Source organism: Peromyscus eremicus, chromosome 3 (assembly GCF_949786415.1).
Source record: "Peromyscus eremicus chromosome 3, PerEre_H2_v1, whole genome shotgun sequence".
NCBI lineage: Eukaryota > Metazoa > Chordata > Mammalia > Rodentia > Cricetidae > Peromyscus > Peromyscus eremicus.
This window is the reverse complement of record NC_081418.1, coordinates 49,785,173-49,798,139: the sequence shown is the minus strand read 5'-3', so window position 1 is coordinate 49,798,139 and position 12,967 is coordinate 49,785,173. Positions and strand designations below refer to the sequence as shown.

Genomic DNA, 12,967 nt, shown 5'->3' with positions numbered 1-12,967 from the left:
CTTGCTGGACATAGTGGCACACACCTTTAATCCACACGTTTGGGAAACAGAGGCAGGTAGATCTCTGTGAGTTCAAGGCAGCCTGGTCTACATAGTGAGTTCTAGGATAGCTAGAGCTACCCTGTTTCCAAAAAAGAATAGAAAAACAGTTGATCTAGATAAGCTTAAGGAGAGAACTCATTCTCAAAGTTATCCTCTGACCTCCACATTTGCCACACGCATAAGAAAGAGGCTTGTGTGAACATAGACACTAAATAAAAATTACTCTTTAAAAAATAATTTTTATATCTTGTATGTATAAATGTTTTGCCTGCATATATGTATGTGCACACGTGCATGCCTGGTTTCCCTCAGAAGTCAGAAGAGAACACTGGATTTTCTGAAATCGGAGTTAATTATGGGTGCTAAGAATCTAACCTGTGCCATCTGTAAGATCAACAAGGGATCTTAATTAATCACTGAGCCAGTCTTTGTTTTTTATTTTTTAAGACTTCTTTTTTATTTTTAGTTGTATGTGTGTTGTGTGCCTGTGTGTGGATATATGTATATACACACATTTACATGTATATATGTATGTATGCATGCATGTGCAGGTGCCCTCAGGAGCCAGAAGAGGGCATCAGATCTTCTAGAACTGGTATTACAGAGTTGTGAGCTACCTGATGTGGATGCTGGAATCCAAATTCAGGTGCTCTGCAAGAGCACTGCATTCTCTTAGTCACTGAGCCAGCTGTCCAGCTCCCAAAAATTATTCTTAAAGTTATACCTAAATGTTATATAGCTACACACACAGACATGCAGGAATATGAAAAACAAGCATAGACAGGAACTGATAAAGTCAGATCAAGATCTGTTGTCTAGCCTATTCGCAAGTGTGCTGTGCCAAGGTCCACTTTCCAGTTCTGATGACTGCAGTTATGTGAGGTATAACCCCTGGGAGTATCTAGCTGGGTGTTGAGAACAAGAGTCTCTTCTAATGTATTTGAAACTTGTCAACCTATAATTATTTTTAAATGAAATGTTTCTAAAGCAAAACAAACCAGTTCTTGGAGATTGCATTATTCGAGTTATACCTTATTTTGACCCTAGCTGATCACAGCATAAAGAGCTCATTATATCTCAGAGAGAAAATGCTATTTGAACTCTTGAAGTTCCATAAAAGCTTGGGATAAGCAGTTTAAACAGGAAGCAGCCTTCCACTGGTACCATGAAAACAAACAGGTATGTGAGTTCTGCTTCTAAGCCTCATTTTGGATATTTACATTTACAGATTCAAATCCAACTATGATTTCTAAGCATCCCTGCACCATCTCCCCATCCTGTTTCTCTTTCTAGTCAGTGATAGGGGAAAGGAAAGCAAGGAAAAGAAGAAGAGGGAGGAGGAGGAAGATGAAACTGTGCAAAGGATCAAGCCTATCAACATGTTCCTTCCAAGCCACAGTGGGCTTTGCAGAAAGGATGAAAGGGAGATGCGAATCTCTACTGTCACTTGGTTCCAGTTCTCACAGGGTGGACTTCAATGCAAATTAAGTGTTTAAAGATTGATACATTTAAGGCAATGTGTCTTTAATAAAAACTAAATGCAAAGACAATGGTGCTTGAGGGGAAAAGGGCTACCCTGGAATTATGAGCAATGTCTCTAAGGCAGTGCCTTCCTTCAGGCTAACTTCCAAAGGTAATTCTAACTAAATGCTGTTTGCCATATATATACTGACACTGAAACATCTAACTTGTCTCAATCCATGCCCAACCCTCCAAAAAACCTCAGTGGGGAATAGTTAATAAATCAAATGGGGTTAACAACACCTATTTCATTTACTACACTATAAACTTCAAGATTTTAGAAAAATGGAGAAGGATGGGACTCATCAGACACCGCTAGAAAGACCTCATCAACCAACTTTATAGAAAGCAACGTGAAAGCCTCCGTAAAACATTTAGTAATACAATTTACATTTTTCTTTTGCTTATTTCCCAAATTTCCTATGTATGAATCATTACTATCAAAATGGGAATGTGTTAAAACTTTTTAAATTTTCATTTTATTTAACCAGTAATTCTACTAAGAATTACATACTATATTTCCAATCACTAAAGAGTTGAGAGTATCTGTTAAGGCAGAGGGCATGCTTAGCATATGTGCAGTCCTGGTTCTCTTTCTGGCAGTCCTCCCAAAACATATGTCAGGAACTTAAGCTATAGAGAGCATGTCTGCAATTCCAGTCCTGGGGAAGCAGAGACAACAAAACTGAAAATTCAATGCCACTCTTCTACACAGTAAGTTTAAGAAAGCAATATGCAGCCGGGCGGTGGTGGTGCACGCCTTTAATCCCAGCACTCGGGAGGCAGAGCCAGGCGGATCTCTGTGAGTTCGAGGCCAGCCTGGGCTACAGAGTAAGTTCCAGGACAGGCGCAAAGCTACACAGAGAAACCCTGTCTCGGAAAAAAAAAAAAAAAAAGAAAGAAAGCAATATGCTAAAATATCAGACATGACTAAGTTCTTTTAAAGCTTTTATTTATACTTATTTTACGCATCTGAGTGTTTTGCTGCATGTATATATGTGTACCATGGGCATGCATGGTGCCCACAAAGTCCAGAAAGTGGCACTGAATCCTCTGGAACTGGAGTTCTAGACAGGTATAAACTGCCATATTGGTGCTGGGAACTCAACCCAGGTCCTCTGCAAGAGCACAAGTGCTCTTCACCACTGAGCCATCTTTCTAGCCCCCAGAATTTAAGTTCTTATCCCCAAAGAACTAAAAACAAGATAACCACTTCAAGCAATTTACCAAGCACCCACCCACAGGTGCCAGCCTTTATGGACTGAATGGTACTGTAGCCAGAAGGAAGATTAATGACTACACCAATTATAAACAGTAAAAAGGGAAATCACATGAAGGTTGTATGGAGTGCTTTCTAACAGATGACTAAACAAGTCCTTCCTAAGACATTTATTGTGAGACAAGACAAATGCAGCTATACACTTGTGGAAGCCCTTAAGTAACTCCAGATAAAAGTTTAACAGAAATCACTTGGCTATCACATGGGGAACAAACCTAATTAAACTAGTTTCAAAAGAAAAAGTGAAGCAATCTTAACATCAGCAGTTTGGAGGCATAAAGTGTGTATTTAACTCCCCTAATATGTAATTAGACCATGACGACAACAGCTACTGATCACTGAGTGCAGATATGCACCAGATCTTACCCTAAGCACATTCATCTTTTATTTCACATTCCACAAAAAAGCAAACAACAAAAACAAAACAAAAAACCCAAAGCTTAGAAAGGAGAGGTAACTTGTCAACGGTCACAAAGACTTGTTTCTATCTAGAAAAGTTGTAGGAGAAGTTACAGAGCTTATGGGGTCACTTTTTAGCTAGAGCCTTCAACTCAGTGTCAGAATTCAAATCAGTGTCCACTGCCACATGTCTCCAGGTTAGCTTCTCCCACCCAGTTCCCCATTGGTTTCATGCTTACTGTAGTGCGCTAAGGAGATGGCTCAGAGGTTAGAGGAGCTTGCATACAAATTTAATCCTCCGATTCCACTCATGGCAGGAGAAACACGACTCCCAAGAGCTATCCTCTGACCTTCACCTACTCAAGGGCACACATACTTCATTACCTGATAAAATTAAGAGTGAAAATAACAAGTGTTAAAAAGGATATGGAGGAACTCAACACTTGTGGAGATAGCAAGGGATACAATAGGCAGGTGTGAATCCTACACTTATCATTCCAGCAGCACCTGGGGAAGATCATGAGTTTGAGACTAGCCTTGACTATAGAGTAAGATAGTGCCTCAGAAACAACAACTACAAGCCAGGCATGATGGCACATGCCTTTAATCCCAGCACTCAGAACGAAGAAGCAGGAGGATCTCTGTGAGTTCAAGGCCAGCCTGGTCTACATAGGAGTTCCAGGACAGCCAGGACTACACAGAAAGACCCTGTCTCAAAAATGAAACAAAATAAAACCAACCAACCAAAGTAATACAGCCACTTTGTAAGAAGGAACACAGTGTTACATGTATGTAATACCAGTACGGGGAGGAAAGAGGGAGACAGATCCCAGAGCTCACTAGCCAGCCAGTCTAGCCAATCAATTCCGTAAAAGATCCTGCCTCAGAAAGTAAGATCCTGCCTTCATACACACCTGAGAGCACACATGTGCACATAACAAACACAAACATGCACACCACATGAAAGAGAATGCACAGTAAAAATGTATGGTCTTTGTTCCTTTCACATTATTTCCGTGTGGGCCCATAACACAGCACACATGTGGAAGTCAGAGAACAACATGCAAAAGTTGGTTTTCTTCTTCTACCATGTGGAAGGTCATCTGGCTTGGCAGCACGTGCTTTTACCTGCCAGCCATTTCATTGCCCACACATTTATTTAAGATAAGCTATCATGACAAGTAGTAGCACCATATGCCTTTAATCCCAGCACTCAGAGAGGCAGGGGCAGACAGATCTCTGAGTTCGAGGCTAGTCTGGTCTATAGAGCTAGTTCCAGGACAGCCAGGGCTATCCAGAGAATCCCTGCCTCGGAAAAACAAAACAATAGAAAGGTAAGTTATCACTTCATAGCCCCACGCTGCCTTTGAACTTACTACATAGCCCAAGAAGGACCTGAACAACTGTGACAATCCTCCTGCCTCAGCTTCCCAAATGCTGAGGTTACAGACATGAGCCACCATGCCTAGACTGAAAATGTATGTTAATATAAAATGTATACTGTGATTTTTTTTTTTTTTTTTTTTTAGAGCAGCTTTATGGGTAATAGTCAAAATCTGAAAACTGGGGCCAGTGAGATGGTTCTGCATGTGGAGACGCTCTGCAGCCAAGTCTGGTGACTTGAGTTCAATCCAGGAAACCAGCTCCTGCAGGTTATTCTCTGACCTCCACATGAGCAGAAAATAGAAAAATATGTTTTATAAAAATAAATAAAAACCCTCAAACTCTGAAAACATCACAATATCCTTCATGTGCTGAACGAATAAAACACTGGAATACTCACTGACACATAAGACACACAGATGACTCTCAAAGGCACCATGCTAAACCAAAGCCACACACAGGAAAAGTTCATTTACAGGAAATTCTAGAAAAACAAAAACCTACAGAAACAAAACAGACCAGAGGGTGTCAAGGAGGTAGGACTGCTGTCAAGATAGACAAAAAGACTTTGTGGGAAGACAGAACTGGCCTACATGGCGACTGTAGTGGCACTTAGAGACTATATGCATTTATTAAAATTCACCAAGCTGTACAACTAAAATTACTAAGTTGTAGTTAAATTATACCTCTAATTTTGATCTTCAAAGTGTCATTATTCTTTTTTTTTCTTTCTTCTCTACCTACCTTCCTTCTCAATCTCTCCCTTCTAATTTTTTAATTTTTGCTAGAGTTGGGGTCAAAACGAGAATTCTTATTTCTTTCTACTTCAAGTCTTTCTCACAAGAACCTTCGTTGGTCGGTTAGTCACACCTTCAGCTTCCTTCCCACTCTAACTGTCAGGCTAGAAAGCTAGTCATTGTTTTTACTTAAATGTATTCAATCCCTTGGTTTGCCTCATGTCCCTCAAGTTTACCCTTACTACATTCTAATGACTATTTCAAAAATACAACGCCCTATAATCTTCTGTCCCAGAAACATCCTTATTACAAGACAAAACCAAAAGCCTTAATATTCGCAGATTCAAGGCTTTCTGCATGCTCACTTTTTAAAATGTTCTGACATGAGCTTTTTAGACCACTGAAATTCCCATCCTAAGCACATGTGCTCATCTTTCCTCATGCTTTCCCTTTATACGGACTCTTACTCCTCAATGAATCCTGTTGCCTCTCACAGCTCAGCCTGAGTTTTAAATTGTTCTCTAGGATGCTAACTAAAATCGCAACCACTCTTTTCTGCTCATCAAATACTTTCAGGGCAGGGGATTAAGTGACTACAAGTTGCCTGGGGAAATCTAAAAACAATACAAACAGCAAATCTGTCTGTTGTGGTGAGCAAATACAGACAGCAAACAGCTTATTGGTAATTAGATTTAGGAGCATGTGTGTCTAGTCAAGGTTACCAGCTTGTTGCCACTAAAAATGACTGTTGTTAATTGTTAGTGCTCAATGGAGCAGGATGGTCGTGCTGTTTAATAGGTGTGAATCTTTTTTATTTTAAGTGTGAATCTTAAAGAGATTATCAAAAAGAATTAACTAAAGCTTTGACTACAATAATATTAATCTGTAATCTCACCAAAAATCCTACCAATAACAGCATCAATGACATAACTATAAATCATATCAACTATGGCATAGCCATTCAATGCTAACAGCCATTAAAAAAACAGTGTGGCAAAAGACTATAAATAAATACAGGGAATAAGAAAAACAATTTGTAAAATATATTTACAACTCAGGTTATTCATAGAAAGGACATTAAGAGTATTCATTCAACTTCTGAGGGCCAACAGTGATGGCTCAGTGGTAAAGACACTTGCTGCCAAACCAGACAACAAAGCTTGATCCCCAAGACCTACATAGTAGAAGGAGAAAAAAGATAGTTTTCCTCTGATATCCACACAGTGATGTGCATGTGTGCACCCGCACACACACCACATAAAATACATATATGTACTTTTTTAAATTTAAAAACAGGGGGCTGTAGAGACGGCTCAGCAGTTAAGAGCACTTGTTGCTCTTGCAGAGGATTGATTCTAGCACCCCACAAGGCAGTTTACACACATCTCTAATTCCAGTCCCATAGCTGGAACCTGCTATGTAACCTAGGCTGTTCTTAGAACTTGTTCTCCCTACCTCAGCATCCACGTACTAACATTACAGGCATGCACCATCATGTCTGGCTTGGAACAACATATTCAGATGCCCAAAAGGAGCACATACACTGTGAATTTAAAACATTAAAATTTTACATAAAGGGACTCAAGACAGATTGGCAATGTGTCCTTCCTTCTACCCACACCTATTTTGAATCACTCTTTTTCAGTATCTTTAGGACAACTGTTCCTTGCAACAGAATCAGTCTTAATTCATAATTTTCTAAACCCTTTTATACTGTACAGTTTACACATTAAGTAAACCTTATAAAAATCAAAATTTATTTCCATAGAAATTTGTATGGAAATGAATTTTAAAAATCTTCCATTTTGAGCTGGATGTGGTAGCACACGACTTTAATCTCAGCACTCTAGAGGTAGAGGCAGGCAGTTTAAGGCCAGCCTGGTCTACAAATCTAGTTCCAGGACAGCTAGGGCTGTTACACAGAGAAACCCTATCTCGAAAAACAAAACAAAACTTCTATTTTGTTATATCTCAAGTGAAGAGCCCTCTTTAAAGCTCTTTTTCCAAGCACTCCATAATGACTCAGACTATTACTTACTGAGTCATTAGTACTGGCTTAACCTGATAATCAGTATCTCAGGCCAACGCTGAGGATATTACAGCATTAGGAAACTGAAATACAAACACGCCATTCCTAGCACAGGACCCCACTGCCACTGACAGTAAAACACATCAACAGTCACTGATCACTTATGGCAGACAGAAGAAGCAGGATATTAATTGATAAGACTCCAGTCTTACAACCAGAAGAAAACACCTTGGTTACAAAACTTCTTAACTTGTACCACAGCCCTCTACAATTGTACCTTTTTATATCCATGCTGATTTCAACCTTCCTATTGCATAGAGCACAGTTTTAAATCAGTAGAAACAGTCAATAGTACAGAAACACCAACATAGACTTTGACAACCAACACTTAGAGGTGTAAGATCTTCCACATGTCCTAAAACTGCTGTTTCACAATAGGTCTCCAGGGATTTAAAGTTGTTGAAGCCCGGTGTGGTGGCGCTCGCCTTTACTCCCAGGACTTGGGAGGCAGAGGCAGGTGAATCTCTGAGTTTGAAACCAGCCTGGTCTACAGAGTGAGTGGCAGGACAACCAGGGCCACACAGCAAAACCCGGTTTCTAAAAGCCAAAAGAAAAAAGACTACCCTCTTCCTCAGAGTTGTTTTTAAAAGGTCATTTTATGATTTTAATATGTAACCAACCCTTTATATCTTGGATTGGTTCCAGGACCCCTAACAAAATCTCCAGATGTTCAAATATCCTATATAAAATATGGTAGTGTTTATATATAACCCACTTGTATCCTGTATACTTTAGCTCTAAATATTTATAATATCTAATACAATGTGAATGTTATATAACTATGACCCTGTATTGTTTTAAAACTAAAAAAAATCTTCACATGTAAAATACAGGTACATGTTTCCTTGTTTTGAATATATCTGATCTTCAGTTGGATCCATGGAGGCAGAATCTACAACTATGGTGGACGGGTTCCACACTATTTTTTGTTGTTTCATTTTTGTTTTGTTTTTCAAGACAAAGTCTTTCTATGTAGTTCTGGATGTCCTGGAGCTTGCTAGGTAGACCAGTTTGAACTCACAGAGAGCTACCACATCAGGCCTGGCTGCAGGCCAATGTTAGTCTATAGAGAACACTAAATTTACTGGTATCTATGTTTTATGAGTAGAATTCAATTGTGATCTTAACAAGCTTGCCCAAACTCTATCCAAAACTTTACCAAGCTGAGTCCTAGGGACCATACCCAATAAAAGGACAAAAAAGAGGAAAAAGCAGACTTGAGGAGGCTCCCCAAGTGCTTTAACTTCTCAGAAGTTATGGCTCACCAATGAGTGATACAATTCTTAAAATGATTACAGGCTTTTATAATACCCACTTCCCAGTACCCTGTCTGAGGAGACTGTTAAAGCATTTCACAATTGATTATGACATCACTCAACAAAATGTATAGAATTATTTAAATCAATCAATCAATTTATTTATTTTTTGCTGTGCATGGTGGCATACAACTTTAATTCCAGCACTTGGGAGGCAGAGACAAGCTGGTCTGTGAGTCCCAGTGAGCTAGTCCTGCCACTTGCTCTGTAGACCAGGCTGGTTACTAGCTATATAGTAAATCCTGCCCAAATAAATAAATAGATAGATAGATAGATTGATAGATAGAGAACATTTTTACATGTAGTTATTTTGAGAGAAGAGACATGTACACATGATAGAAATGTGAAGTTCAGAGGACAACTTGCCAAAGTCAAATTTCCTATCATATGAGTTTCAGGAATCAAACTCAGGCCCATAGGGCTTGGCAGAAAGTGTCTTTACCTAATGAATCATCTTACCAATCTAACATATATTTGTTTTACAATCAATGCCAAAATAAAACCCAGATTTTTTAGAAACAGAGAGAGACAGAGAGACAGAGACAGAGAGGTGGTAGCCCTAACCTAGAACTCACTATGCAAATCAAATCTGCAAGGCCTAAAACTTGTATCGACCCTCCTACCTCTGCCCTCAAAGACCTGGGATTACAGGCATGCTCCAGACCATGATCAATTCAACTATTTCATTTATTATGGCTCCTCAGAATTACTTTTCGATCACCAAATTTATCACTATCCCTTTAAAAACAAAACAAAACAAATATTAAAATAAGAACTAATACGTTGTTGCATGTAACATAAGATATACATGAATATTTAAGGTAAATATAACACAAAGAAGTTTTATACTGATCCTGATAGACTCTGAACCAAGAGGCTTACTCTCTTAAGAGGGAAGAAGGGTGATGAACAAGAGAACATTCTCGCCGGGCGGTGGTGGCGCACGCCTTTAATCCCAGCACTCGGGAGGCAGAGGCAGGCGGATCTCTGTGAGTTCGAGGCCAGCCTGGGCTACCAAGTGAGTTCCAGGAAAGGCGCAAAGCTACACAGAGAAACCCTGTCTTGAAAAAAAACTAAAAAAAAAAAAAAAAGAGAGAACATTCTCCACAGTGGGGGTGGAGCAGATTAGAGCTACACACAGATTCGCTACCTGTTCTTGACCCGCTGTGACCATGGACCAGTCACATAACCTTAGGCTTAGAGCCTCATTCTGTTCACCTGTGAGGTATGGTTAAGTATTACTTACCTTATAGTTTGTATTGTAAGATTTGTTAAGCAAACTGCCTAGATTCTAGGACTATAATGAATGCAGCCTATTAACACAGTCAGGACAAACCTGTAAAACTGTCTGGCTGTCAAAACCATTCACTCAGCTTCAATTTGTGAGATCAAGATAAGTAAGCAGTTGCTATTTATAGGCCCTCCCAACTAGCTGCACAAAGAAAAGAGGCCAACAGGGTAAAATGACCTAGGTGAACACTACTATACTCACATATTTCATTTCAAACTTCTTAGCCAACATTTCCACTTCTTGCCTCTCCTTATGCTCATCATTAAATGGGTCTTCTGTATGAACAAGCTTCTTCTGATTCAAAGGAAATGGGGAAAGAAACAGAAGTATTAGAACTACTTCAACTGGACTGCCATATACTAATCATATAGCACCTATAGTTCAGTATAACTGACTAGCATATCAAATAGGTATTCAATATTATATATTCTACAACTACATCCATTATATTATTTTCCCAACTTGACTCTCTCTTTAAATTTCAATTAGCCAATTTTTCCTAACAAATAGGTCAAAAGCATTAAAAGCTATTTTGGAAAAAAAAAAGATGGTTCACAGAAGGAAAGTATCTGCAGTTAATAGACTTACACACACTGTATAGTTTTTTGATGGTCAAGAATTCAACATCAAAATTGACTCCACTTGCAAAAGGACCATATGGCCACCCCATCCCAAATAAAGCAATCTCTCTCCTTAGACCAACATAGGTAAAAATGAAAATACAAATTTTATTTTGATATTATCCCTAAAAAGGGCTGATTCAGCTATGAAAGAGCCCTAAAAAGATATCCAAATTATTCATTATAGAATCAAGATTCATCATATGCTTACAAGTTATTATTTGAGTATCTGCAGCTGCCCTGGCTTTCTGCTGAAAACTTAGAATCAATAATTTCTATATCACCTGTCTCCTGTCAATGGATATCCATTCAAGGAATACATAAAGCTAAAAAAAAAATATGCAATAGCTCACCATGGCTTCCTTCTAACAGTGTAGAATGAAACACTGTTCTAATATAGTTTAAAACACAGACACATTCACACACTATGAGCAAGGATCCTACATTCACCACACCCACTTGCCAAAACAGACAAAATTGTATCCTTTCCTGACTTTACCATGTTTCAAAAAAAATCTTAATGTATTATTATTATGCGCTGCATGATGGGGGGTGGGAAGTGCATACATGTGGAGGTCACAGGGCAACTGTGTGAAGTTGGTTCTCTCCTTGCACCTTTCTGTGGATTCTGGGGATTGAACTCAAGTTGCCAGGCTTGCACTGACCTGAGTTTTACTATTTCAGCAGATATGTCTTAGATGTAATGATTTTCAATAAACAAAAAGGCTAAGAGCTACCTTTAAAAAAAATACTTTTTTAAATCCAATTTCAGAAAATTTACTTTGAAAGTAAATTTGGTTCGTTTGTTTTGTTTTTTGGAGACAAAGTTTTACTATGTAGCATTTGACCTGGAACTCCCTAGTTGGACCAGGCTAGGCTCTAACTCAGAGATCCTTCTGTTATTCAGAGATCCTTCTGATTCTCCCTCCCTTGTGCTGGGATTTTTGTTTTTTGAGACAAGAGTTTCTTTGTATGGCAGCCCTGGCTGTCCTTGAACTCATTTTGTAGACCGGGCTGGCCTTGAACTCACAGAGATCCAGCTGCTTCTGCCTCCTGGGATTAAAGGTGTGAGGGTTAAATTTTTAAGCTTATATAGCAGCTTCAAATAATTAAAACCAAGACAAAGACCTGAATTTGGTACTAACGTGCTTCATCCCAGATATAAAGACCTACACATAATCAGCCTAAAAAATGACAAGAAAACATGGACAGGGGTTGGAGAGCTGGCTCAGAGGTTAAAAGCACTGGCTGTTCTTCCAGAGGTCCTGAGTTCATTTCCCAGCAACCACATGGTGGCTCACAACCATCTATAATAAGATCTGATGCCCTCTCCTAGCATGCAGACATACATGCAGACAGAACACTGTACACATAATAAATAAATACATAAATCTTTAAAAAAAAAAAAAGGACAGGATGAAGACAGAGGGTTGGTTCATCCTTCCCAGCACATCAGAATGACCGGGGGGGGGGGGGGGGGGGGGGGATTCCTTAGATTTTTAAAGAGTTGATTTAGAATACATTTTTAAATGTAGTAATATTTATAGAATCTCTTATCCTAACCGGCATTATGAATGAAAAACAGAAACAACCCAAGGGGAGACAAACTAGCAAAGTGAGTCTGGTGTGGAATAAAACTCTACATTTGGGGTATAGCAGTCCGGACCCTGATGCACAGAACTGCAAGCAATCAGCATATTTTGTTGTTATAAATTGTCCCCTCCCACCACTGTGTAGTTCAAACACTAGGTCCTTACCAGTACGATCGGGGTTCCATGACAGCTTTATTGAACCCAGAGACTTTCACATTCTAGGCAGAGCTCTACCACTGAGCTTTCTCCCCAGTCCAGACTGACTCATTTTATATATGCAAATATAAGCACAAAGATTTGTAATTTTTACTAGGAATCACCATTTTTTAAAAGATTTATTTTTAACTTACATTGGGGTTTTGTCTGTATATGTGAGGATACCAGATCCCCTGTGAACTGCAATGTGGGTGCTAGGAATTGAACCTGGGTCCTTTGAAAGAGCAGCTAGTGTTCTTAACCACTGAGCTACCTCTCCATCTCACCTTTAAATGTCATTCTAAAATTTTTTTCAAGATCAGATTTCACTACATAGTCTAAGTGGCCTCAAACCCACAATCCTGCCTCAATATCCTGTGTACCACCATGAGCAGCCTATTTTAAAATATTTTGTGTACTTTATTATACAGGCATTGAAATCTAACTCTTGTTTACATGTGGTCTATAAAATTAAAACAAACTCACTTCTCCCTTAAAGTTAA

At 39.0% G+C, this 12,967-nt stretch overlaps 1 protein-coding gene across 2 annotated transcripts in view; it reads right to left on the bottom strand.

Annotated features, from left to right (window-relative positions):
* Window positions 1-12,967, bottom strand: part of Ubn2 (ubinuclein 2) — a 68,199-nt gene that overhangs the window by 50,250 nt on the left and 4,982 nt on the right. For both annotated transcript variants that reach the window (XM_059257582.1, XM_059257583.1), the window contains exon 2: window positions 10,259-10,351. In XM_059257582.1, coding sequence (XP_059113565.1) covers window positions 10,259-10,351 — 93 coding nt within the window. The remainder of the gene's footprint in view (window positions 1-10,258; window positions 10,352-12,967) is intronic.